Here is a 26713-nt window from a genome sequence, read left to right as displayed (position 1 = left end):
GCACCTGGTGGCTAAGGACGAACCGCGGGATTTAGACGGGCTTATCGATCTTGTCATACGGTTGGACAACCGGTTAGAAGAATGTCGGCGGGAACGAGACGAAGGGCGTGGCTGGGCACGCGCCGTCCCTCTCCCTTCCAGTTCCGACCGCGCTCCGCCTTCCCCACACTCCACGGCCCCTGCGCTCCGTGGGGCCACAGCTCCCCCTACTGACGAAGCTATGGACACGAGTAGGGCAACATTTAGGGCACCAGCTGCACAGAGGAGACGGGCCCATGGAGCTTGTTTTGTTTGTGGTGCACTAGAGCACCATGTGAGAGACTGCCCCGAGCGGTTATAACACCAACGCCCGCCCCTAGAGACTGGGCTAGGGGTGGGTCGAGACATTCACGTGGGACACACCCACATTGCTACACGACTCCCAGTCACGATCCTGTATGAGGATTTAACCCTGAAGGCCCCAGCACTGGTGGACACGGGCTCTGAGGGGAATCTGTTGGACTGCAGATGGGCCAGGGAGATAGGGCTCCCTCTGGTGGCACTTACCTCGCCTGTGCAGGTTCGAGCACTAGATGGCTCCCTGCTCCCTCCGATCACACATAAGACACCACCTGTAACGCTGGTGGTGTCAGGAAACCACCGGGAGGTGATCGAGTTTTTTGTGACTCAGGCCACTTCCCGTGTGGTTTTAGGCTTTCCCTGGATGTTGAAGCACAACCCCCGGATTGATTGGCCATCCGGGGTAGTGGTTCAGTGGAGCGAGACCTGCCATCGGGTGTGTCTAGGTTCCTCGGTTCCTCCCGGCTCCCAAGCTAAGGAGGAGGTCAGAGTCCCGCCCAATCTGGGGACGGTGCCGGTAGAGTACCACGACCTTGTCGACGTGTTCAGCAAGGATCTGGCGCTCACACTCCCCCCCCACCGTCCGTACGATTGTGCCATCGATTTGGTTCCAGGCAGTGGGTTCCCGTCCAGTAGACTGTACAACCTCTCATGGCCTGAGCGCGAATCAATGGAGACCTACATCCGGGACTCGTTAGCTGCCGGGTTGATCCGAAATTCCACCTCCCCGATGGGCGCAGGTTTCTTTTTCGTGGGTAAAAAAGATGGCGGACTTCGTCCATGCATTGATTATAGGGGGCTGAACGAAATCACGGTTCGCAACCGATACCCGTTACCCCTGTTGGATTCGGTGTTCACGCCCCTGCATGGAGCCAAGATTTTTACCAAGCTTGATCTTAGAAACGCGTATCATCTGGTTCGGATCCGGAAGGGAGACGAGTGGAAGACGGCATTCAACACCCCCTTAGGTCACTTTGAGTACCTGGTCATGCCGTTCGGCCTCACAAATGCCCCCGCGACGTTCCAAGCCTTGGTTAACGACGTATTGCGGGACTTCCTGCACCGGTTCGTCTTCGTATACCTAGACGATATACTCATCTTTTCTCCGGATCCTGAGACTCATGTCCGGCATGTACGTCAGGTCCTGCAGCGGTTGTTAGAGAACCGGCTGTTTGTGAAGGGCGAGAAGTGTGAGTTCCACCGCACTTCTTTGTCCTTCCTGGGGTTCATCATCTCCTCCAACTCTGTCGCTCCTGATCCGGCCAAGGTTGCGGCGGTGAGAGACTGGCCCCAACCAACAAGCCGTAGGAAGTTGCAACAGTTCCTAGGCTTTGCTAATTTCTACAGGAGGTTCATTAAGGGCTACAGTCAGGTAGTTAGCCCCCTGACAGCCCTGACCTCACCAAAAGTTCCCTTCACCTGGTCGGATCGGTGCGATGCCGCGTTTAAGGAGTTGAAACGGCGCTTCTCGTCTGCACCCGTTCTGGTGCAGCCCGATCCTAGTCGCCAGTTAGTGGTTGAAGTGGACGCCTCGGACTCAGGGATAGGAGCCGTGCTGTCCCAGAGCGGGAAGACCGATAAGGTCCTTCACCCGTGTGCCTATTTTTCCCGCAGGTTGACCCCAGCCGAACGGAACTATGACGTCGGCAATCGAGAGCTCCTTGCGGTGAAAGAGGCTCTTGAGGAGTGGAGACATCTGTTGGAGGGAACGTCCGTGCCATTCACGGTTTTCACTGACCACCGGAACCTGGAGTATATCAGGACCGCCAAGCGACTGAACCCCAGGCAAGCCCGCTGGTCACTGTTCTTCGGCCGTTTTGACTTCCGGATCACCTACCGTCCCGGGACCAAAAACCAAAGATCGGATGCCTTGTCCCGGGTACACGAAGATGAGGTCAAAACGGAGCCGTCAGATCCCCCGGAAACCCATCATCCCGGAGTCCGCTATCGTGGCCGCCCTCACCTGGGACGTGGAGAAGACCGTCCGGGAGGCCCTGACACGAGACCCGGACCCCGGAACCGGACCGAAGAACAAACTCTACGTCCCACCAGAAGCCAGGGCTGCAGTTCTGGACTTCTGTCACGGTTCTAAGCTCTCCTGTCACCCTGGGGTGCGAAGAACCATGGCAGTCGTCCGGCAGCGCTTCTGGTGGGCGTCCCTGGAGGCCGACGTCCGGGGTTACATCCAGGCCTGTACCACCTGTGCCAGGGGCAAGGCGGATCACCGTAAGACACCGGGATTGCTACAGCCGCTGCCCGTGCCTCATCGCCCCTGGTCCCACATCGGCCTGGATTTTGTCACGGGTCTCCCGCCGTCCCAGGGAAACACCGTCGTCCTCACGATAGTGGACCGATTCTCCAAGGCGGCCCACTTCGTGGCCCTCCCGAAGCTCCCAACGGCCCAGGAGACAGCGGACCTCCTAGTCCACCACGTCGCCCGTCTGCATGGGATACCATCAGACATCGTCTCCGATCGCGGTCCCCAGTTCTCCTCGCATGTTTGGAGGAGCTTTTGCCGGGAACTGGGGGCCACGGTCAGTCTCTCGTCCGGGTACCACCCCCAGACCAACGGACAAGCAGAGCGGGCAAACCAGGAGATGGAGCAAACCTTGCGCTGTGTAACAGCCGCGCACCCGACGGCCTGGAGTACCCACCTGGCCTGGATCGAGTACGCGCACAACAGTCAAGTGTCGTCCGCCACCGGCCTCTCCCCCTTTGAGGTGTGTTTGGGGTATCAACCCCCGTTGTTTCCGGTGGTTGAGGGGGAGGTCGGTGTGCCCTCGGTCCAGGCCCACCTACGGAAGTGCCGTCGGGTGTGGCGTGCCGCCCGTTCTGCTTTGTTGAAGGCACGGACGAGGGCGAAGAACCATGCAGACCGGCGGCGGGCCCCGGCCCCTACGTATCGTCCTGGGCAGGAAGTGTGGTTGTCCACCAAGGACATCCCTTTGCAAGTGGACTCCCCAAAACTCCAGGAACGCTACATCGGACCCTTCAAGATCCTTAAAGTCATCAATCCCGCCGCAGTGAGGCTCCAGCTCCCGGCCTCACTGCGGATCCATCCAGTATTTCATGTTTCCCGGATCAAACCCCATCACACCTCACCCCTCTGCACTCCGGGTCCGGCACCACCTCCTGCCCGGATCATCGACGGGGAACCGGCTTGGACTGTGCGCCGGCTCCTCGACGTCCGTCGAATGGGCCGGGGTTTTCAGTACCTGGTGGACTGGGAGGGGTACGGTCCCGAAGAACGCTCCTGGGTGAAGAAGGGCTTCATCCTGAACCCGGCCCTCCTGGCCGACTTCTACCGTCGCCATCCGGACAAGCCCGGTCGTGCGCCAGGAGGCGCCCGTTGAGGGGGGGGTCCTGTTGTGTGGGCCGCTGAAGAGGAGGTACTGCTGGCCCACCACCACCAGAGGGCGCCCTGCCTGGAGTGTGGGCTCCAGGCACCAGAGGGCGCTGCCGCCTCACGAGAGCAGCCAGGGTGACAGCTGTCACCCATCACTGGACACAGCTGTTCCACTCAGCACGGAGGTATATCAGCAGGACGGCGTCTCCACCTCAGTGTCGAGATATCGCCTTGAGATAGAGGTAAACTACTCTGCAGCATATTCTGTATATTTGATAATACGTGTTAAACCTTTCAGGACAGCTGACTACTGAAAGCCAATTGCTTGGATAAGTACTCACCTTCCTGTTTTAACGTGACGAGAGGTGGAGGCGGCTTCTTCCCTCTCCGTGTTACTGGGTGCAGCCGCATCCACACCTGTGTGTTTGTTGCTCTCTCTTGCCAGCAGTACCGGATCCGACGAGCGGAGGCAGTGGCCACCTGGGACTTCGGGACTTGGCGGTTCCAGTATTTCCAGGGTTCGGTGGCAGAGGAGATCTGGGTGGTTCCGGTTCGACTCGGACGGACGTCTCCTACCTTCGAGCCTGCCCACACGACACCAGCAGAATTCGGCTTAATCCCAAATTGTTGATTGTTGTATTGGTTGTGCTCGTTTCACAACAGTAAAACTTGTTATTTACCTTCTCCATTGTCCGTTCATTTGCGCCCCCTGTTGTGGGTCCGTGTTCCTACACTTTCACAACAGAGGCAAGGACACTCCACCGACCTGAAGAGGGCAAAGCACCTTTTTCCGGTCGAGAACCATGGCCTCGGATTTGGAGGTGCTGATTTTCATCCCGGACGCTTCACACTCGGCTGCAAACCGCCCCAGTGCACGCTGAAGGTCCTTATTTGACGAAGCCAACAGAACCACATCGTCCGCAAACAGCAGAGACGAGATTCTGTGGTTCCCAAACCAGACCCCCTCTACACCCTGGCTGCACCTAGAAATTCTGTCCATAAAAATAACTTAGTTAGTTAGTTAGTTAGTGCCCATGGCATGGACAACTTACACATCTGTGATGGCACCATCAATGCTGACAGGTATGTGTGGCGCATTTTGAAGGCAAAATACAACAACGGAGACCCCGAACTGCTGAACAACTGAAGTTGTACATCAAACAAGAATGGGAAAGAATTCCACCTACAAAGCTTCAACAATTAGTGTCCTCAGTTCCCAAACACTTATTGAGTGTGGTTAGAAAGAAAGGTGATGTAACACAGTGGGAAACATACCACTGTCCCAGCTTTTTTGAAACGTGTTGCAGACATCCATTTCAAAATGAGCAAATATCTGCACAAAAACAAAGTTTATCAGTCTGAACATTAAATATCTTGTCTTTGTGGTGTATTCAACTGAATATAGGTTAAAAAGGATTTGCAAATCATTGTATTCTGTTTTTATTTACATTTCACACAAAGTCCCAACTTCACTGGAATTGGGGTTGTATGAAGAAAGACTTAAAAGACGTTTTTTTTTTACCTCCTTTGGAAAGCCATATGCTCTTCTTTCTTTCTCATCATCTGTAGAAAATGAGTTTGGAAGTATGCATTAGTAAAAAACAAAAAAGTGAGAAGCTGCACAGTGGTGTTTCCTGCAGCATTCTCAGGGTTAACATTCAGCAGCAAACACAGATAAATACATCATCAGGATAATGAGTATAAAATATCCTGATAGTCTGAGAGGTGATGCAAGTTCATACAGTGTGTTAACAGTTAAATCAGCAGGCAGCAAAATGTGTACATAGGTAGGTTGGATATGTTTACCCTGAAAGACACAGTCCTGGAGCTCTTTCTGATCAAGGCAGGTTTGGGGGTCTGTTCAGAGCTGGCTGAGGATCCATTCACACCAGCCTGCAGCAGAGTAGTCAGTTCAAAGTTACAGCTTGGAAGGGTTCAAATTTTTGCTTCATTCCATGCAACACTGAAATCAAAACCTCCGAAATTCCTACTTTAAAAAGTACTTTGTAACAGCATTTGAAGTTGAATATTTCACAGATCTGACAGCGCAGATGTCATACCTTGTGGTATTACACGTCAGTGTAAAATAATCCGATAATGGCTGTTTAAAGTCAGGTTTTTGCAATTTGCAAATTGTCCGATAAATCGTATACGGTTCATCCGGAAAGTATTCACAGCGCGTCACTTTTCCCACATTTTGTTATGCTGCAACCAGTCTTGTATAAAGTACCTCAAAGTTAAACATCCCCTGGTAAAAATTAAAGTCTCCTTTCAAAATATTACTTGAGTAAAAGTCTTAAAGTATCTGACATTTACTGTACTTAATAGTGCTGGGTTGAAAAGATCGATTCGCCGATTTTAAATCGATTCTTATTTTAATTCCCACAGATCAATTTATACATCCAAATTATCGATTTTTTTTCAAAAATTATATGTATATATATATATATATATATATATATATACATATAATTTTTTTTATATATATATATATACATATAATTTTTGAAAAAAAATCGATAATTTGGATGTATAAATTGATCTGTGGCGAGAAGTGCATATTATATATATATATATATATATATATATATATATATATATATATATATATATATATATATATATATATATATATAATATGCACTTCTCGCCATCGTTCTAACAGCATGTCTGAAAAAAAATTACACTGCAGTTGGGCCGTTGCCCTGTTTCCGAGGGTGTGTATTAGCCATTTATAGATGTTAATCATGACTACCGGAACTGTTGCTGTGGGCAAGAAAAGAGAATCGTGTGCTGTTTAATTCACACAGTTGGTTTTTTTTTTCCGTTCCTCATAACGTGCCATTTCCGTGGAACAGCAGATGAAGATTCTCTTGTGTGGACTGTGGGAGCCGTGTTCTCCTGCTGCAGGAGAACTTAGCAGAACTTCCCCCACTGCAGGAGAACTTTTCTAATATCCATGTTCTCCTGCTGCAGAAGAATGTAGGAGAACTTCCCCCACTGCAGTGTAACTTTTCTAATATCTGCGTTCTCCTGCTGCAGCGTGCCGTGCAGCGAGTGCTACAGGCGCGAGTTTTGTAGGGGAGACCAGGACCGTTATCCCCCAGAAATTTTTTTAATTTATAACTCTCTGAAACACTATTGGCTGCATTTTGAGGGCCAAATTTTGTGAACTAGTATTCATATGCTGCATAACTAGACAATCATGTAACAGTTCAAAAACTAGTTTTAATAACACTAACCCAAATTGAGATCTGATCGAATTGAATCGAATCACAATAATCAATTCTGATTCTTAAGAATTGGAATTGAATTGATTCTTTGAAATTTGAATCAATACCCAGCTCTAGTACTTAATATCAAAAGTAAATTTCTCATATAAAATGTACTTTAATTAAAAGTATTGACTACAAGTAAAATGTGTATGTGTGTGTGCATCAGCGTGTGCATGTCTGGAGTCCAAAGTGCAGATGGCCCCCTTTTCACCCTCCACAGTGTCCTCTTCCTCAGCGGGGGCACAGATTCAACCTATCATCTTTCATTTTTTTTTGTCTTTTAAACTTGTTTTATGTCAAACATGGCACTTGAAGCTGCAGGGGTGAAAGGCGTGCCCCTGTGCTCAGGCTGTAGAGCACTGTCTCCCTGGTACAGCATACCGCTGCGCTCCGGCTTACACTCACCTCTGTAAACAAATTTCTTCTACTTTTATATTGTAGTAAAGAGTAATTAAGATGGCTAAGGGAAATGTATCAGAGTAAAATATTCATTTTACTGAGGAAATGTAGTGGAGTAAAAGTGAAAGTCGCCAAAAATGTAAAAAATGAAGTAAAGTACAGATACGTCAAAATTCTACTTCAGTACAGTATTTCTACTTCGTTACATTACAACGCTGGTTACAACCTTATTCCAAAATGGAGTAAATTAATTTTTTCGCACAAAATTCTACTCACAACACCCCATAATGACAACATGAAAAAGTATTTTTTTTATTTTTGCAAATTTATTAAAAATAAAAAACTAAAACAAAATCACATGTACATAAGCATTCAAACCCTTTACTCAGTACTTTGCTGATGCACCTTTAGCAGCAATTACATGATGCCACAAGCTTGGTGCACCTATCTTTGGGCGGTTTTGCCCATTTCTCTTTGCAGCAACTCTCAAGATTCATCATGTTGGATGGGGAGCGTCATTTTTAGATCTGTCCAGAGAGGTTCAATCAGATTCAGGTCTGGGCTCTGTCTAGGCCACTCAAGGACATTCACAGATTCAAGGATATCTTGTCTGTGTGCTTAGGGTCATTGTCCTGCTGAAAGATGAACCATCATCCCAACTGCATCAACAAAGTATTGAGCAAAGGGTGTGAATACTTATGTACAAGTCGTTGTTGTCCATTCGCCTGCTATCGGTTTGTTCGGGGTTGCCACAGCGGATATAGCCAGATCCACATTGGTATTTGGCACAAGTTCCGGAGTGCCGGATGCCCTTCCTTATGCAACTCCAGTGTAACCTGGAGAAACACACACAGCTGCTGGTGTTCCAAAGAGGTCTCCCATCCAAGTACTAACCAGGCCCCCCACTGCTTAGCTTCTGAGATCTGACAGGATCAGGCTGACACATAGCAGATCGGCTGTGCGTGAATACTTATGTACATGTGATTTCTTAACTTTTTTCATGTTGTCATTATAGGGTATTGTGAGTAGAATTTTGAGGGAAAAAAAAAATTACTCCATTTTGGAATAAGGCTGTAACATAACACAATGTGGAAAAAGTGAAGTGCTGTGAATACTTTTTGGATGCACTGTAACTATACCATGTAAACTAATCAATGCAACACAAGGTTCACTTTTCTTTCTAATAAAGTGGTCGTGTGACTTAGTTACAGCTTTGCAAAATGCTATAACATCTGATCGTGGAGCTGGAACACTTTGAAATCAGATTTATCAACTGCTAAACATCCACATCCCACTTTGTCTGGAATGCAGTGCACCTCTCCTCAGTCACAGAACCTCTCTCACTGAATGGGACTTCCACAGAGTATCTCCTCTCCTGATATATCTTGCCTTTGAAACGGTTTAAAACTGGAGACAAAAACGCAGTTTTCAGTCTCGACAGCAGAGGGTGCCACTTTGCAGCCAAACTCCATTTTATAACAAAAAGGGTCAAGCACAGATAGTCTTAGTGAATAATTTCATGTCTAAAGCTGGATGTGTGTGCATGTATGAGTGTATTTTGTGTGTCTTTGTACCTCTTGTGTCTGTTGGCTCTGAGCGGGGCTTCGGGTTCCTGCAGGAGTTGGACTCTGGCAAGGTGAGGGCCAATGTTCTTGAGGGTAAAAAGGGTCCGTAGGGGAGCGAGGGCTCATGGGAGTGCTACACTCACTGACAGACGGAGTCCGGTCAAGTGAGATGGACACAGAACTACAACACCAGAAACAGTTTTTATTTGAAGGATATGTAGAGAGAACGTCAAGAATTCTGCAAAGCTATTGCAGTCATCGTCAATTTGAAACATTTCTTCTACGTGTATGTGTCAGAACTAATAAGACAAATCTAATGATGTAAATGTAAAGACAGAACTGATACAAATGCATTTCATACTGTGCACATTTTTACTGCCCTAATTAATTTGACATGGTTCCCTCAAATGTCTCATCAGCTGAATGTCATGAAGAAAAACTGGACAACATATATTTATCCAACACTACACAAACATGTCAATTTTTTCCAAAAATTAGAATTTTTAGTTTGCAACTTATACTCCTCTTCGACAAACAAATCTTTCTTAAGTAGCAATATTTATTATAGCGACTATATATATATTGGGCTTTCCTAGGAATCAAAGCACTGAACAAACAAAATAAACTAAGACTGAGCAAGAAATATATATATATATATATATATATATATATATATATATATATATATATATATATATATATATATATATATATATATATATACACACACACACACACACACACACACACACACACACACACACACACACACACACAGTGCCGCTAATCTGCTAACTGCTAATTAGTAAAGCTAACGTTTTCATTAGAAGATTAGCTTTCCAGCTAACTTTGAAAACCATCAGCAGACCAATTAGCTGCCGGTGAATTTCATTCAGCTAACTTTCAGTCTGCTAACATTTTTTTAATGGTAAAGTGAGTAAATTTAACGGTCAAAAACATTTGTAAACCCTAAAATCATACATGTTAGTTCCTGTTTATGAACACAGAGAATAAGCTAACACTTCCGGGTCACAAGTCAAAGCACATAAGCACTGCTGCTGTTGCAACATAGAGCTGAAAGAACTTACAACCCCAGTTCCAATGAAGTTGGGACGTTGTGTAAAATCTAAATAAAAACTGAATACAATGAATTGCAAATACTCTTCAACCTATATTCAACTGAATACACCACAAAGACAAGATATTTAATGTTCAAACTGATAGACTTTGTTTTTTGTGCAAATATTTGCTCATTTTGAAATGGATGCCTGAAACACATTTCAAAAAAGTTTGGACGGGGCAACAAAAGGCTGGGAAAGTTGATGAATGCTCAACGAACACCTAATTGGAAACAGGTGAGTGTCATGATTGGGTATAAAAGGAGCATCGCCAAAAGGCTCAGCCATTCACATGCAAAGATGGAGCGAGGATCACCACTTTGTGAGCAACTGCGTGAAAAAATAGTCCACCAGTTTAAGAACAATGTTTCTCAACGTTCAATTGCAAGGAATTTAGGGATTCCATCATCTACAGTCCATAATATAATCAGAAGATTCAGAGAATCTGGAGAACTTTCTATACGTAAGCGGCAAGGCCGAAAACCCAACGTCGAATGACCGTGACCTTCGATCCCTCAGGCGGCACTGCATTAAAAATCAACAACATTGTGTAAAGGATCTTACCGTGTGGGCTCATGAACACTTCAGAAAACCATTGTCAGTTAACACAGTTTGTTGGTACATCTACAAGTGCAAGTTGAAATGGAAGCTTGCAACACGTTTCAAAAAAGCTGGGACAGTGGTATGTTTACCACTGTGTTACATCACTTTTCTTTCTAACCACACTCAATAAGTGTTTAGAAACTGAGGACACTGATTGTTGAAGCTTTGTAGGTGGAATTCTTTCCCATTCTTGCTTGATGTACGACCTCAGTTGTTCAACAGTCTGGGGTCTCTGTTGTTGTATTTTGCGCTTCATAATGCGCCACACATTTTCAGTGGGTGACAGGTCTGGACTGCAGGCAGGCCAGTCTAGTACCCGCACTCTTTTACTATGAAGTCACGCTGTTGTAACTAACACACCCCCATAACATCACAGATGCTGGCTTTTAAACTTTACACTGATAACAATCTGGATGGTCTTTTTCCTCTTTTGTCCAGAGGACACAACGTCCATGATTTCCAAAAACTATTTGAAATGTGGACTCATCAGACCACAGCACACTTTTCTTCTTTGCATCTGTCCATTTCAAATGAGCTCGGGCCCAGAGAAGGCGGCGGCGTTTCTGGATGTTGTTGATGTATGGCTTTCGCTTTGCAAGGTAGAGTTTTAACTTGCACTTGTACGTAGATGTAGGGACGAACTGTGTTGATTGACAGTGGTTTTCTGAAGTGTTCCTGAGCCCACGCGGTAAGATCCTTTACACAATGATGTCGGTTTTAATGCAGGTCACGGACATTCAATGTTGGTTTTCGGCCTTGCCCCATATGTGCAGAAAGTTCTCCAGATTCTCTGAATCTTTGATTATATTATGAACTGTTCCTTTTGCTGCTTTTGATAAATGGTAAATGGACTGCATTTATATCGCGTTTTTGCATCTGCATCAGAAGCTCAAAGCGCTTTACAATAATGCCTCACATTCACCCCGATAGATAAACATGATGACAGTGTTTGGAGTTTTATTTTTATTTATTTATTTTTCATGTGTTCCTTTTGTGTTGGTAATCGCCTTTGAATTTACCCGGAAGACCCTGCGATGCTTAAACTCAAAATTGGTTTATCCATAGCTGACAGTGTACAGAGTCAATACTAAAAGTTAGTGGTTAGTGGTCATGTTCGCTAAATTTTTTTTTAGTGGTTTATTGGTTTAGCGTTAAATTAAAAATTAACTTCTCAGTTTGCAATTTAATGTTTATCGAAACTAAGTTTTCGGTATTCTTGCTCAATCTTAGTGCTGCACACCAGTGACAATAAAACAATAAATATACATTAACAATAAATATAACAATATCATTCTTACTAACCTGACAAATTTACGGGTCCGGCTGGAAGGGGGCTCGTAATTGACAGGGCCGCCTGGTGAACAATCACTTTTATGCTAACACAAAGAAACATAAAATTGAAAGTACTTCAAATGTGTATCTAGAATACAAGCTTCAACACCAAGACACATCTAGTAATACGTAACATTGTGTGAATATGGCCTCATTTACAGCTCACACTGCAGAAGAAACACAGATACGTGTAATAAAAGACACATTTAAAACAGTAACTTAAAGGACACCTTATCAATGTTTTACAACTGAATTGCAAAGACAATGTATAAACTAGGAGTGCTCATTTTATGATGTTCAGTAATATGGAAGATTCAAAGTCCTGTCACGCATTCAACTTTGATATTCAGATATTTTCATACTCAAACAAAATACAGATTTCTGTGTCATTAACTATTTTTTCTCTTTCCCATTTTAATTATGTACAGTAATATAGATGATAAGAGAGCTCGTAAAAAGTAAAGCCAAAATTCCTTTTTCACTTTTGTGGCTTATTCATCCTGTATCACCCAGACAAGTCCAAAAAAAACAAAACAAAAAAAAAAACTTATGTCAAAATTAAAATTACACAGAAAGTACACATACATGAGCCCAGTATGCTGTATGGTGTTTTACATCTAATCACATACAAACAATATGTGCCCTGATATTACTCTCTCTAAAAAATACAACTGAGGTCAGAACTTTACATACATGCATCATGGGCATGAATGTCATGGTAATTTTGTGCTTTTAATGGTTTCTTTGAACTGCTCTTTAACCAGGGTGGAATGATTGCACAGCATAAAACATTAATTACTCTAAAAAATAAAATTGGGTGGCCAAGTTTTAATTTATTTTATTTATTTACTCTCTAATCCACACAGGGTCAAAATTATACATGTTGGTGTTGTTGTTTGCCTGTTCCCGTTTTGTTCAAGGTCACCACAGAGGATCCAGCACCGATCTGCATTAGGAATTGGCACCAAGTTTTACACCAGATGCCCTTCCTGATGCAACTGGGCTTGGTCTTACGAGTACTAACCAGAACCCAATCTGCTTAGTTTCTGAGATCTGACAGGATCAGGCTTATAGAGAACAGACTTGCTGCATCCAAATTATACATACAGGCTCAAATATATACATACACTCCACGAATATTTGGTCAAATGTCCCTTAAGAAGCTGCACCTTGACCAGACACCATCAATGGAGTTCATTTACATTGGTTGGTTTCCTGGCACAGACCTGGCTTTAACGCGTAGTCCACAAATTTTCAATAGGGTTGAGGTCTGGGCTTTGGGAAGGCCATTCCGGATTCCTGCTTTATCCAACCCAGTCCAACCAGTTCTGATGTGTGATTGGGATCATTGTCCTGTTGGAACACCCAATTGTGGCCGAGTTTCAACCATTTAGCTGTTGATTTGAGGTGAATTTGAAAAATGTAAGTTAGTCCTCCTTCCTTATCATTCCATCCATTTTGTGCAATGCACCAGTACTTGAAGCAAAACAGCCCCAGAGCATGATGTTACCATCACCATCCCTGACAGCTGACACAGTGTTCTTAAGTTTGAAAGCCTCACATTTACTCCTCCAAATGAACCTCTTGTCACTATGGCCTAATAAATCAATCTTTGTCTTTTCTGACCATAAAACACTTCTCCAGAAGGCATTTGGCTTGAAGGTGTAAAATTTGGAGCAGGGGCTCCTTTCTTGTCAACACCTTCTCAGGCCATGGTGATGTAAAACTCACTTCACTGTGGACAGTGATGCTGGTGTTCCAGTAGTTTCCAGTACATGGTCAGCCTCAGCCTTGGTGGTTCCTGTTTTGTTCCTGAACATCCAAACCAATTTCCTCTCATCTGAAGGTGACAGTTTGGGTCTTCTTCTAGACTTTGGCAAAGTGTTGGCCCATCCAACTAACTTGTACTTATATACAATTGTTTGAACTGATGATCCTGGAATCTGCATTTGTTTAGAAATGGCTCTAAAATACCTTCCCATGAAGTCAGTGGAGCAAGGTGAGGGCAAGCAAAAATCCACCAGCAAAACTCCATCCAACAAATCCGCAACATACAGTTTGTTTCCTTATAAACACAATTTGACATGGCGCAGCCGAACGACACAGTTCCTGTATCGGTCACGTGATTTTTTTCTTAAAGCGATACGCGGACCGATACGGGGTTTCACTCTTGTGTGCTCGACACAGTGTTGACGCATCAGTGTTGTTCATCCCATCACTAGTAGTGGGTGCCTTGTATGGCAGCACCCTGACATTGGGGTGAATGTGAGACATTATTTTCAGAGCAAGTGTTTAATAGGAGAATGTAGGTCAGTATTTGTTGTATTTGACATTAATATCATTCCCTGAGGACACACACACGCCCGTGCACGTGGTGTTCCCATCTCTGAGTTGTTTATTGCAGGAAATAGATAATGATTAACAAAGTTGGCCGTCTGGGTGGGGTAGCATCTTTAACCACGCTGCTCGGTGGCACTCGTGGCAGCGCTGTGTTGTCACTGAGTCAAGCATTAAGAGTAAAGCTAAGCCAGAGTTCCTCTTGTTTCTCTGCCCTCAGTAAATGTCAGGAAGGCTGTAGTATGTTGATGGTTTGGTCTTACCTGTGTGTCTGTGAGGGTGGTGCTGGTGGGACTGTGAGGGGTTGCTTTTACGGACTGCTCTGGTTTGGATGTGGAGCTCACTGAAGGCGGTGCACCTCCTTCATCCATCCTGGCCCTGCTTTCTCCTCCTGTGCAGACTCCTGCTTCAACCTCCTCCTTCTCTTTCTGTCTCCTCAGCGCCTCCACATGTCTCAGCCTTCGCTTTTCATCTCGCAGACGCAGCATCTCCACAAAATCCAACTGTAGCTGCTCCTGACTGGAAACACACACACACGCAGAAATGACTACTGCATAATCAGGTCCATAATTATTTGGGCAGCTATACAACTTTTAGCATTTTGCTTCTGCACTCCACCAATTTCAGCTTTAATTGAACAGGTTTAATAAACCATCAACAACAACAAGAAAATATTGCTTTAACTATTTAAGAACTACAGCCATTTTTAAGCCCTGTCCTTTCATTTCCAGTGGTCATAAGTCATTGGACAATCAATATACAAGGGTTATTTTTCATACAAATTATCAATGTTTCTGTAGATTTTCATTACAAAGGTCAGAGGATGCATACATGAACATTTCCAAGTCACTGAATATGTGTTGGACTTTATTTACACTCCGTGAGGTCAGGGATCATACAGTGGTGCAACACATCACCATATCCACCACACCACAGAAACTTTTGGTCCTGGAAGGCAACCATCCAGGCAGAAAACTAGTCCATCTCCACTTCTCAAATGTAGGGATGGGACGTCTAGTCGTAATAGTCGACTACGACTAGCTAATATCCGACTACTCAACTATTTTTTATTAGTAGACTAGTCAAAAGCCATTTACTAAGTTAATTTAACCCTTAAAACAATAGACCTGCTGGAGCTGCAACCACTCCTTTTACTCAGTGAAGAAAGTGTGTGAACCTTGACATCCCTGCCAACATTTGGATGCGGATGTCCAGTCCAGTCTCGTTTTTTTTTCTCGCTCGCGTGACGAAATGAATCAAATTTTCGTGACGGGTTTTTTTTAATTCCTCACCCTACTCCTACCCCCGACCCTAACCTTAACCATAACCTAATCTTACTCTTTCCCCCCACCCTAACCATAACCGCCCCCCACCACTTCACTTTTAATTTCGTGCAGCCATCACAGAATGAATTAGAATGAATTTGTGCTGCCGTGGCGAAAATGAGGCGCTTTTCGGCACAATATCACGAACCAATAGAATAATGTAGATTTTGTGCTGCTGAATCACGACTTGCCATGAAAACAGGTTGGGATGTCCCGTGAAATTTCACATGTTCTTTTTAAGAAAACCATTGTCTGTTCCAAGGTCACTCTTCTTTTGACAACGGCCAGCTCCAGACAGATTTACTGTGGTTGACATCATACCTGACCAGTCCTTCTGACTGTTTTGTACAATAACACTACCTCTAACCTTAGTGACATGAAATTTGGGGTTCCACAGGGGTCCCCCTGCTTTTCTCACTTTATATAGCACCCCTTGGGCACATATTGTGGCATTTTGGGATTACCTTTCATTGCTATGCTGATGATACGCAGTTATACTTGCCGATAACTGCTGGTAATCTCAACCACATAAAATCCTTAGAAGATTGCCTTGCATCAGTGAAAAGCTGGATGTCTAGTGTTTTCCTACTTTTAAACTCTGATAAGACTGAAATTATGGTTTTTGGTCCAGTGAGACATCGGCATCAATTTGACGAGCTAATGCTTAGCCTAGGCTCATGTGTCATACATCACACTGACAAAGTGAGAAAACTTGGGGTAATTTTTGATCCTACGTTGTCCTTTGACCTCCACATTAGAGATATTATGAGGGCTACTTTCTTCCACCTGCGAAATACAGCAAAAAGATTCGTCCCATCCTGTCTATGGCTGATGCTGAGACCCTGATTCATACATTTGTTGCTTCTAGACTGGACTACTGCAATGTTCTATTTTCTGGTTTACTGTAGACCAGCATTAGGGATCTCCAATTGGTTCAAAATACTACTGCCAGACTTTTGACAGGAAGCAGAAAGTTTGACCATATTACACCCATTTTGGTGTCTCTTCACTGGCTTTCTGTCCCTGTGAGATCATATTTTAAGGTTCTATTACTAGTCTATAAAATTATTAACAGACTCGCACCTCCCTACTTAGCTGACATGCTTAAACCCTACGTACTGGCCCGGGCTCGGCCTTCTCAGGGTGCAGGACTACTTTATGTCCCTAGGGTGAATAAAAAGTCTGCAGGTCACAGAGCTTTCTCGTATCATGCCCCTATTCTGTGGAATGATCTCCCTGCATCAATAAAACAGTCAGATTCTGTAGAGACTTTCAAGTCCAGACTTAAGATGCACTTATTTTCCCTTTCGTATGGCTAGCATACTGGCATAGTATGGTACTATGCGTTTTACCCTTTTAAATTCATTTATTAGTAAAGAGAGTGGGCTGTGGGCTCAACGATATCTAAAGTCTGGGTGTTTCAGTGAAGCTTAGGGCTAGTCGCCGGTGATCACCTTAGTATTTCTTCTGTTTTTCTTGTTACTTAATGCTGACAAATTATACTGTATTTGTTGTTTTTCTGATGCCTGATTCTGTTATTTCTCTCTGTTTGAGTTGCGGCTCCATCCAGAGATGGGGGTGGTGTCTTCTTCTGCAAGCACGGACATGGACGCCCAAAATTTCCTGTATATTTGTTTTGTAAATTGTGTCAGTAGCGTCCCCCTTTGACTCTGGTCTGCTTGAGGTTTCTTCCTCAAATCATCAGAGGGAGTTTTTCCTTACCACTGTCACCTGTGTGCTTGCTCTTGGGGTTGGTAAGGCTAGACCTTACTTGTGTGAAGTTGCCTTGAGGCAACTTAGTTGTGATTTGGTTCTATATAATTGAAAATAAATTGAAATTGACTGTCTTGAACAGGCTGTTACTGCTTGTGTTTCTCAATGATTTATGTAAAGGTTCCTCAGTGTTGAGGACTCCAGCAACTGGAAAAGTACATGGGGATACCCACATTGCACCTGGCTGCAGAAGATACATGATTACTTTCGAGTAGGGTTGAAAAAACTAATGGAAATCATTAGTTGACTAGTCAATGATTAAATTTGACACTGAATAAATAAAGCCAATTTGGAATCTTCATGATGAAACCCAAATGTGACATTTATTTTTTAAACAAATATAACCACAAAATTGTTGCGATTCTCTTTGGGAGTGACAGGAATGGACAGTATTAGGTATGAACATATCAGATGGACAGCACAGGTGGGACAGTTTGGAGACAAAGTCAGAGAGGCGAGACTGAGATGGTTTGGACATGTGCAAAGGAGAGATGCAGGGTATATAGGGAGAAGGTGTGTTTACCATGAGGCAGTCGGAGTCTGTGGACATTTTTAAGTCAAGAATTAAAACCTATTTTTATTGTCTTTCTTATGAATAGTTTTATTTTTTATCTGTTTTATTCTTTTACTTCTGTTTTTAATTATGTATTTGATTTTTTATTTATTTATTTTAATGTTTATGTTGAATTGTTCTGTGTGAGGTGCCTTGAGATGGCTTTTGTTGTGATCCAGCGCTTTATAAGTTGATTAAATTGAAATTGAATTGAAGGATGCTGAGGATGGAGCCACCAGGCAGGAGGACAAGAGGGAGGCCAAAGAGGAGATTTATGGATGTGCTTAGGGAGATCATGCAGGTGGTTGGTGTGACAGAGGAAGATACAGAGGACAGGGTGAGATGGAAACTATTGATCTGTTGTGGCAACCTCTAACGGGAGCAGCCAAGTGAAGAATAAGATTTTTTGGACTATAAGTCACCACCTGTTAAAAAAAGGCCTATTGAAGAGTAAAAACCAATATGTAAGTCTCACTGGAGTCGTACTGGTATATAAGTCACAACTTTTTTCTATATTATTAACTCTTTAATTTGGGATTTTTGTGCATTATTATTCTTGTGCACTTTTTATTGCTGGGATTTTATTATGTTATTTTTAGAGTTTATTTTGTTTAGTGTTTTGATTCCTGGGAAACTCCTATATAAATTGTCTTTATAATTATCATTCACAATGCATGTGTGATTTTTTTCAATATGTAGGTCGCACTGTAGCATAAATCACAGGGCCTCCCAAACTATTAAAAAACATGTTATATTCCAGAACTACTGGGAAATGTTCATGTATACATTCCCTAATGTGTCTCAAGAAAAGTGTAAAAGTGGTATGTAAAAGTTTGGGGACCCCTGATGATTTCCATGATTTTCCTTTATAAGTCATTGGTTGTTTGGGTCAGCAATTTCAGTTAAATATATCATATAGCAGACAAACAGTGATATTTGAGAAGTGAAATGAAGTTTATAGGAAGCGTGCAGTAATTCTTTACACAAAATTAGGCAGGTGCATAAATTTGGGCACCCCAACAGAAAAAAATATATGAATATTTAGTAGATCCTTCTTTTGCAGAAATAACAGTCTTGAAATGCTTCCTATAGCTTCCAATGAGAGTCTGGATTCTGGGTGAAGGTATTTTGGACCGTTCTTCTTTACAAAACATTTCAGGTTTTTGATTTCCCAGCATGGACAGCCTGCTTAAAATCACACCACCAATATTGACTGGAATCCATGTGACCCTCAACTTTAACAAGATTCCCAGTACCTGCACTGGCCAGCATGATGGAACCACCTCCAAATTTTTCTGTAGCTAGCAAGCATTTTTCTTGGAACGCTATGTTCTTTTTCAGCCATGCATACCGCCCCTTGTTATGTCCAAATAACTCAATTTTAGTTGCATCAGTCCACAGCACCTTATTCCAAAATGAAGCTGGCTTGTCCAAATATGCTTTAGCATACCTCAAGCGACTCTGTTTATGGCATGTATGTAGAAAAGGCTTCCTCTGCGTTACAGCATCATACAGCATCTCCTTGTGCAAAGTGCGCTGTATAGTTGAACGATGCACAGAGACACTATCTGGAGCAAGATAATGTTGTAGGTCTTTGGAGCAGGTCTGTGGGTTGACTATGATTGTTCTCACCATCCTCCGCTTCAGCTTATCTGAGATTTTTCTTGGCTTGCCACTTCAGGCCTTAACTACTATTGTGCCTGCAGTCTTCCATTTCCTCACTACGTTCCTCACAGTGGAAACTGACAGCTGAAATCTCTGAGATAGCTTTTTGTATCCTTCCCCTAACCCATGATGTTGAACAATCTTTGTTTTCAGGTCATTTGAGAGTTGTTTAGAGGCTCCCATGTTGCCACTCATTACAACCCCAATTCCAATGAAGTTGGGACATTGTGTGAAATGTAAATTAAAAACAGAATACAATGATTTGAAATCCTCTTCAACCTGTATTCAATTGAATACAGCACAAAGACAAGATATTTAATGTTCAAACTGCTAAACTATGTTGTTTTTGTGCAAATATTTGCTCAATTTGAAATGGATGCCTGCAACAAGTTTCAAAAAAGTTGGGACAGGGCAACAAAAGACTGGGAAAGTTGATGAATGCTCAAAGAACACCTAATTGGAAAGAGGTGAGTGTCATGATTGGGTCTTCCATTTCCCCAAAAGGCTCAGCTATTCACAAGCAAAGATGGAGCGAGGATCACCACTTTCTGAACTGCATGAAAAAAATAGTCCAACAATTTAAGAACAATGTTTCTCAACGTTCAATTGCAAGGAATTTAGGGATTCCATCATCTACAGTCCATAATATAATCAGAAGATTCAGAGAATCTGGAAAACTTTCTACAAGTAAGCGGCAAGGCCAAAAACCATCACTGAATGACCGTGACCTTTGATCCCTCAGGTGGCACTGCATTAAAAACCGACATCACTGTGTAAAGATCTTACCGCGTGGGCTCAGGAACACTTCAGAATACCTTTGTCAGTTAACACAGTTCGTCATTACATCTACAAGTGCACATTAAAACTCTACCATGCAAAGCGAAAGCCATACATCAACAACATCAAGAAACGCCGAAATGGACAGCATTTTATCCAGATATTCCACTGTTAAAGGAGATTTTTTTAATGAAAGACGTGCGGACGGGCCCGTGCGGACGGGCCCGTGCGGACGGGCCCGTGCGGACGGGCCCGCGCGGACGGGCCCGCGCGTCGGGACGCAGCCGGCGCGGTGCGGCGGCACACGAAAAACACCTCCGTGTTGATAACCATTTGTAAAATCCAGGCGGCTTTTGATGGCTTTCAGTGGAGTGAGTATATGAGAAATTGTTTAACAGCTGGACATGTTCCAACTTGTCCTTAAGGCTTCCAACAGAGGTGTTTTTCCTGTGGCGGAGCGTCGCGACGGCTGCGAGCCGACGCTGCAATCTGTCCGCACATCTTTTATTAAAAAAAATCTCCTTTAACAGTGGAATATCCGGATAAAATGCTGAAACCGACTTCTTCTGAAACTTCTCTGTTCTCTCACGACATCCTGGATTAACAGAGCCTGACATGTGGAGGTTTTCAGCTTGAAACAGGCTGACGACGGCGCCTGAGAGCGCTGCGCGACGTCTCGCACCGTGGGAAGTCCTTAAAGCGACAGTATCACCTCAAAATCTCTCATCAGCCGTTAAAATTTTCACTGAAAACCAGCTTAATTTTTCGAACCGTGTCCACTTTGATGTGTCTCACAGGTTTAGAAAAAATTTTGATCAAACAAAGCGCCAGTCTCTCAGCAACTTCTCAGACAAAGGTATTCCGACGAGGGGCTGGACGACTCCTCCCACAAGGAGTGCTCACAGGCGAATGACGTCACCGACAGGCGTGGAAAAACTCACGCATGCGCACGAGGGTTCAAGCGTGTCTGACGTAAAAACATATGAATGAAATCCATATAGTTTTTGAAAAAAATTAAAAGGACCTATACTTTATTGACAGACCTCGTAAATGTGTAAAGAAGAAAATTCTGTTAGTTTGACACATTCTGATCATGTGGGACCAGTGTACACATTTAAATCAAGTACATTCATGGAACTTTTTTCCTAGCGTACATATTCACAACTGTAAGTTGTGCTTGTCAAGGGAATTGTTGTCCTTCCATCTATACTGTCATGATTGGGTTCTGTAGGGAGTGTGTTTATGTGTGTTTGTCTCCTCTGGTTTTCTGTCACTGTCATGCTTGACTGGGGTTTTGGTGGAGGGACTTTTCTTGTCTGCTGTCTAATGCTTGGTGATGAACATCCCCTCCCTGTCCTCTCTCCTGCTTGCCACGCCCCTTTCCAGATCCTTCCACACACGTCTTGCATTTCCTTCTTATCACTCTCTCTATTTAAATCACACCTTTCACCTTGCCTAGTTGCAAGATTGCCTCGAGCCACATTTGAGCACTTTTCTTCTGAACGTTTTTTTCCTAGTTTAGCCAATCCGTGTTTTTGACCTGTCTGCCGTTTTTTTTTGTTTTTTTTTACTCCGTCTCTGCCTAATGCTGCAACTCCTCGTTTGTCTTGGCATGCCTATCTGTGTACCGAACCCTACCTGAACAATTATTAAACCCTGTTTTATCATCATCTGAACCCTGCATTTGTGTCCAGCCAGGCTGTACCAGTAAGCCTGACACATACGGCAAAACCTTACACGTCCTAAAATTCAACGACTGCGAATCTCTAAAAATCAACATTTTTATACATCAATGCTGGGAGGTCAAAGCACTGCCTGCCCAAAAATCATATATTTATAAATGCCCGTTTTTTTTTTTGCTGAATTTTAGGTTTCAAGTAGGAAATGTACAGAAATCCTGAAATGCTGACATCATCCACTAGATGGCAACAAAAGCTGCACAAATATGCAGCAAGGTACAAATGTTTATTAATTTGAGAAGTTAATCTTTGGACAAAATAAGATGGTCTAACAGCCAAAAATCAACTTACACTTGTGTCCCTAACCCTTATGGGCAAATTACTTGTTTATTAAAGGCTTCTTAAATTTTGCTAGAGAATTCACCTGTTATCCATTTTTCAAACTGATATGAATTGAACTGATATTGAAATTGAATGCTTGACACTGAAATCAATCAACCTGAAATTACGGTGCATCTGGAAAGTTTTCACAGCGCTTCACTTTTTTCCACATTTTGTTATGTTATGCTGTTATACGGCCTTTTTTTTTTTCCAAAATAGAGTAAATTAATTCCTTCAAAATTCTACTCACAACACCCCATCATGACAACATGATTTTTTTTTAAGTTTTGCAAATTTATTAAAATTAAGAAACTGACAGTATCCTTTGACTGTTGGGGTAGTGAGGCTTATTGATTACTTTTGCACAGCGACTCCCGCTGGCCTCCATCTCACTCAAATCAGGTCATGGCACCAATGTAGTGGCTGTAGTCTTCTTCTCTGCATTGTGTTCCTGTTGTGACTCCTCCCACTCGCTTCTCGCGGGACACAAACTCACAATCTTCAGCATGAAGGGCGGACCAGACAAAATGCATAGCACCAAAATTGCACGCTAAATAGAACCAAAATTGCATGGTAAATGGAAACATAATGGCAAATGATATGAATAATCTGTATCACGTGAGAAAACAAACCATCAATCAAATGACAAGGATCTATTTAGGCCTTATATAAACAACATGAATGTAAGATGGCAAAATTTTCTGTGGCTAGCTGGTCAACCTATATAATAATATTGCTGCCATGTAAACAAAGACTCTTTTTGGTCGTAACACCAATAATCTTAGACGCTTTTCTTGGAAAAATTATTTTAGTGATAGATATGACAGCAGGTACGAGACATTTTTGTGCATGCCCACAGCAGGGGCAGATCCAGGATATTGTAAAGGGGGAAGATAGATTTGCGAATGAGTAAGGCGTAACTGGGGGAGGTGGGGGCTGAGGTAGCTGTCCCCAGACATTTTTGAATTTTTAGGTGCCATATCATGCATTTTGACACGTATTGAACATTTATAAAAAGGTTTTTTTTTTAATTAATTTGAACTTGCATTGTACAATCGTGAATGTGATGTGATGACTTTATGATGACCAGAGAACATTTGAAATGTCTGTAGTTAAAAAAGTGAACACCCTTGTGAAGCATGGTCTGGTATAAATATATCCAGCTGAGTCATTTGTTGCTGAATAGAGGGTTAAGAAACAACTTTCTGCAGGGATTTTTTTTTTTAAGACAAAAGCACAGCTTTCACGATGGGCAGCTGCCCGACAACTGTAGCGGCTGGACCCGCAATGCAGACTCCCAAACCAGGCTTTGGTGTATATGACATCATTGTCTTTATTCCATACTTAGGTTTGGTGCACAGGCAGTCAAGCAGCGGAGCAGATGTACAAACAGGACCGGAAAACACGCAGTCATAGTTCAGCAGGGGTCAGAGGCACAAGCAAGCACGGTAGTCAGGGATAGGCAATAGACGTGGTCGAGAAATACAAAGCAGAAGACAGTACGTGGCTAAACAAAACAGGACTGTGATCAAAAGGCTGGAATGTGTGCTAAGAGCAACGACAAACTGGCGCTGGTATAGTGACTGGGAGGACATTAAATAAGCAGGTGTTAACAAGGTGCACGTGAGGGGAAGGATCTAGAAAGGGTGCATGGCTTCTGGACAAAGAGTATAGATGGGGCAAAACTGTGATGAAGGGAGTGTTGTGTGGGCCGCCAGAAGAGGAGATACTGCTGGCCCACCACCACCAGATGGCGCCCTGCCTGGAGTGCGGGCTTCAGGCTCGAGAGGGTGCTGCCGCCACGGACACAGCCGGGGTGACAGCTGTTACTCATCATCTCATGACAGCTGTCACCCATCTACACTTCATCATTCTCCTCCATAAAAACCGGACTTCATCTCCACCTCGTTGCCGAGATATCATCTACCAGTAGAGGTAATATTCTTCAGCCGTATAACTAACTGTGTTTAGTCTGAACTCATTTCTGCAGCTGTTTTTCCTGTGGAGTGCATTGTCTGGAGATTGGCGTGACCGGCGACAGCTCCGCTTCACACCCCGCCAGATAAGTGCTTTGTGACAGGAGCTGCACGTGTGGATGAGAGGTGGAGGTGGAATTCCCACCATTTATTATTACTGGGTGTGCACACACCCACCTTTGACTGTTTCTGCTCCTCGCCAGCAGTACCAGATCCGACGCTCGGAGACGGTGGCCACCTGGGGACTCGGGACTTGGCGGCTCCAGTATTCTCCAGGTTCAGTGGAGGAGGAAATCGTGTTCTCAGGACAGACGTCTTCTATCCTCGAGCCTGCCCACACGTCACCTTTGTGGATTGACTATTGTCTTACATTCTGTAATCTGTTGTATTGTGGTTGTGCTCATTCACAACAGTAAAAGTGTTAATTTTTGACTCTATCATTGTCCGTTCATTTACGCCCCCTGTTGTGGGTCCGTGTCATGACACTTTCCCAACAGGATATCTCGGCCAGCGTCATGGATCCTGAGGGGCGTCACCCAGCCGTTGAACAGCCAGTGGAAGAGCAGGGTGCACGGGTGTCTGCAGGAGGTGTGTTTGGTGAGTTGCAGCAAATCCTCACCGCCTTTACTGCTCGGTTGGATCAGATGACTGAGCAAAACATCATCCTTAATCGCAGGATGGAGGCTCTCACCGCACAGGTAGAAGCGCGTGCTCAGGGCGCTGCTGCAGCTCCTCCTCCTGCCGACCCAGTGCAGAATAAAGACGTTCCACTGGTCGTTCAACGACACCCCCCACCATCCCCTGAAGCATACATAAGTCCCCCGGAGCCGTACGGGGGTTGTGTGGAGACGTGCGCGGACTTTCTTATGCAGTGTTCGCTTGTCTTTGCACAACGTCCCGTAATGTACGCATCTGACACCAGTAAGGTGGCTTATGTCATTAACTTGCTCCGAGGTGAGGCACGCACTTGGGCTATGGCGCTTTGGGAGCAAAATTCACGGCTCCTTCACACGTATGCTGGGTTTGTGAGGGAGTTCAAAACGGTTTTTGATCACCCTAATAGAGGAGAAACAGCTTCAACTTTGCTGCTGTCAATGAGACAGGGGCGCCGGAGCGCAGCCGCTTATGCAGTCGACTTCCGCATCGCGGCTGCGAGGTCCGGCTGGAATGACGCTGCGCTCCGCGCCGCCTTCATAAACGGACTGTCGTCCGTCCTGAAGGAGCACCTGGTGGCTAAGGACGAACCGCGAGATTTAGATGGGCTTATCAATCTCGTTATACGGTTAGACAATCGGTTGGAGGAACGCCGTCGGGAGCGAGACGAAGGACGTAGCCGGGTACGCGCCGTCCCTCTCCCTTCCGGTTCCGAAAGGGTTCCGCCCTCCCCACGCTCCACAGCCGCAGCGCTCCATGTGGCAACAGCTCCCCCTGCTGACATTGCTAGAGAAACGCACAGGGCCAAAATGAGAACAGATGACAGAATGAGGAGGCTGGTCCGCGGGGAGTGTTTTCTCTGCAGCTCAAAAGAGCACATACAGAAAAACTGCCCCAAACGGCCAAAATGACAACACTCGCCCTTAGAGACTGGGCTAAGGGGGGGTCATAACATTCACGTGGGACACGCACGTATTGCCACATGACTCCCAGTTACAATCCTGAGCGGGGATTTAACCCTTCAAGCACCAGCACTGGTGGACACGGGGTCGGAAGGGAATCTGCTAGACAGCAGATGGGCTAGGGAGGTAGGGCTCCCTCTGGTGGCGCTCCCTTCGCCATTGCAGGTGCGGGCACTAGATGGCACCCTTCTCCCTTTAATCACGCACAAGACACAACCAGTAACTCTGGTGGTGTCTGGAAATCATCGGGAGGAGATCAAGTTTTTTGTGACTCCTTCTACCTCCCGCGTGATTTTGGGCTTCCCTTGGATGTTGAAACACAATCCCCGGATTGATTGGCCGTCTGGGGTGGTGGTTCAGTGGAGCGAAACCTGCCATCGGGTGTGTTTAGGATCCTCGGTTCCTCCCAGTTTACACGCTAAGGAGGAGGTCAAAGTCCCTCCCAATCTGACAGCGGTGCCGGTTGAGTACCACGATCTTGCTGATGTCTTCAGCAAGGATCTGGCACTCACCCTTCCCCCGCAGCGTCCGTACGATTGTGCCATTGATTTGATTCCAGGCGTGGAGTTCCCGTCCAGCAGGCTGTACAACCTCTCACGACCTGAGCGCGAATCAATGGAGACCTACATCCGGGACTCATTAGCTGCTGGGCTG

General features: G+C 44.5%; 1 protein-coding gene across 1 annotated transcript in view; it reads right to left on the bottom strand.

Annotated features, from left to right (window-relative positions):
• lad1 (ladinin) overlaps positions 1 to 26713 on the bottom strand; it is a 67364-nt gene that overhangs the window by 22218 nt on the left and 18433 nt on the right. Inside the window, exons 3-7 of the mRNA XM_034172494.1 lie at positions 14578 to 14833; positions 11948 to 12021; positions 8934 to 9105; positions 5492 to 5578; positions 5208 to 5248 (exon numbers count right to left, since the gene is read on the bottom strand). Of these exons, the coding sequence (XP_034028385.1) occupies positions 5208 to 5248; positions 5492 to 5578; positions 8934 to 9105; positions 11948 to 12021; positions 14578 to 14833 (630 nt within the window). The remainder of the gene's footprint in view (positions 1 to 5207; positions 5249 to 5491; positions 5579 to 8933; positions 9106 to 11947; positions 12022 to 14577; positions 14834 to 26713) is intronic.

This window comes from Thalassophryne amazonica, chromosome 6 (genome assembly GCF_902500255.1).
Source record: "Thalassophryne amazonica chromosome 6, fThaAma1.1, whole genome shotgun sequence".
In the NCBI taxonomy this organism is placed as follows: Eukaryota; Metazoa; Chordata; class Actinopteri; order Batrachoidiformes; family Batrachoididae; genus Thalassophryne; species Thalassophryne amazonica.
The sequence above is the reverse complement of the archived record's forward strand: the minus strand, read 5'-3'. Positions and strand labels throughout refer to the sequence as shown.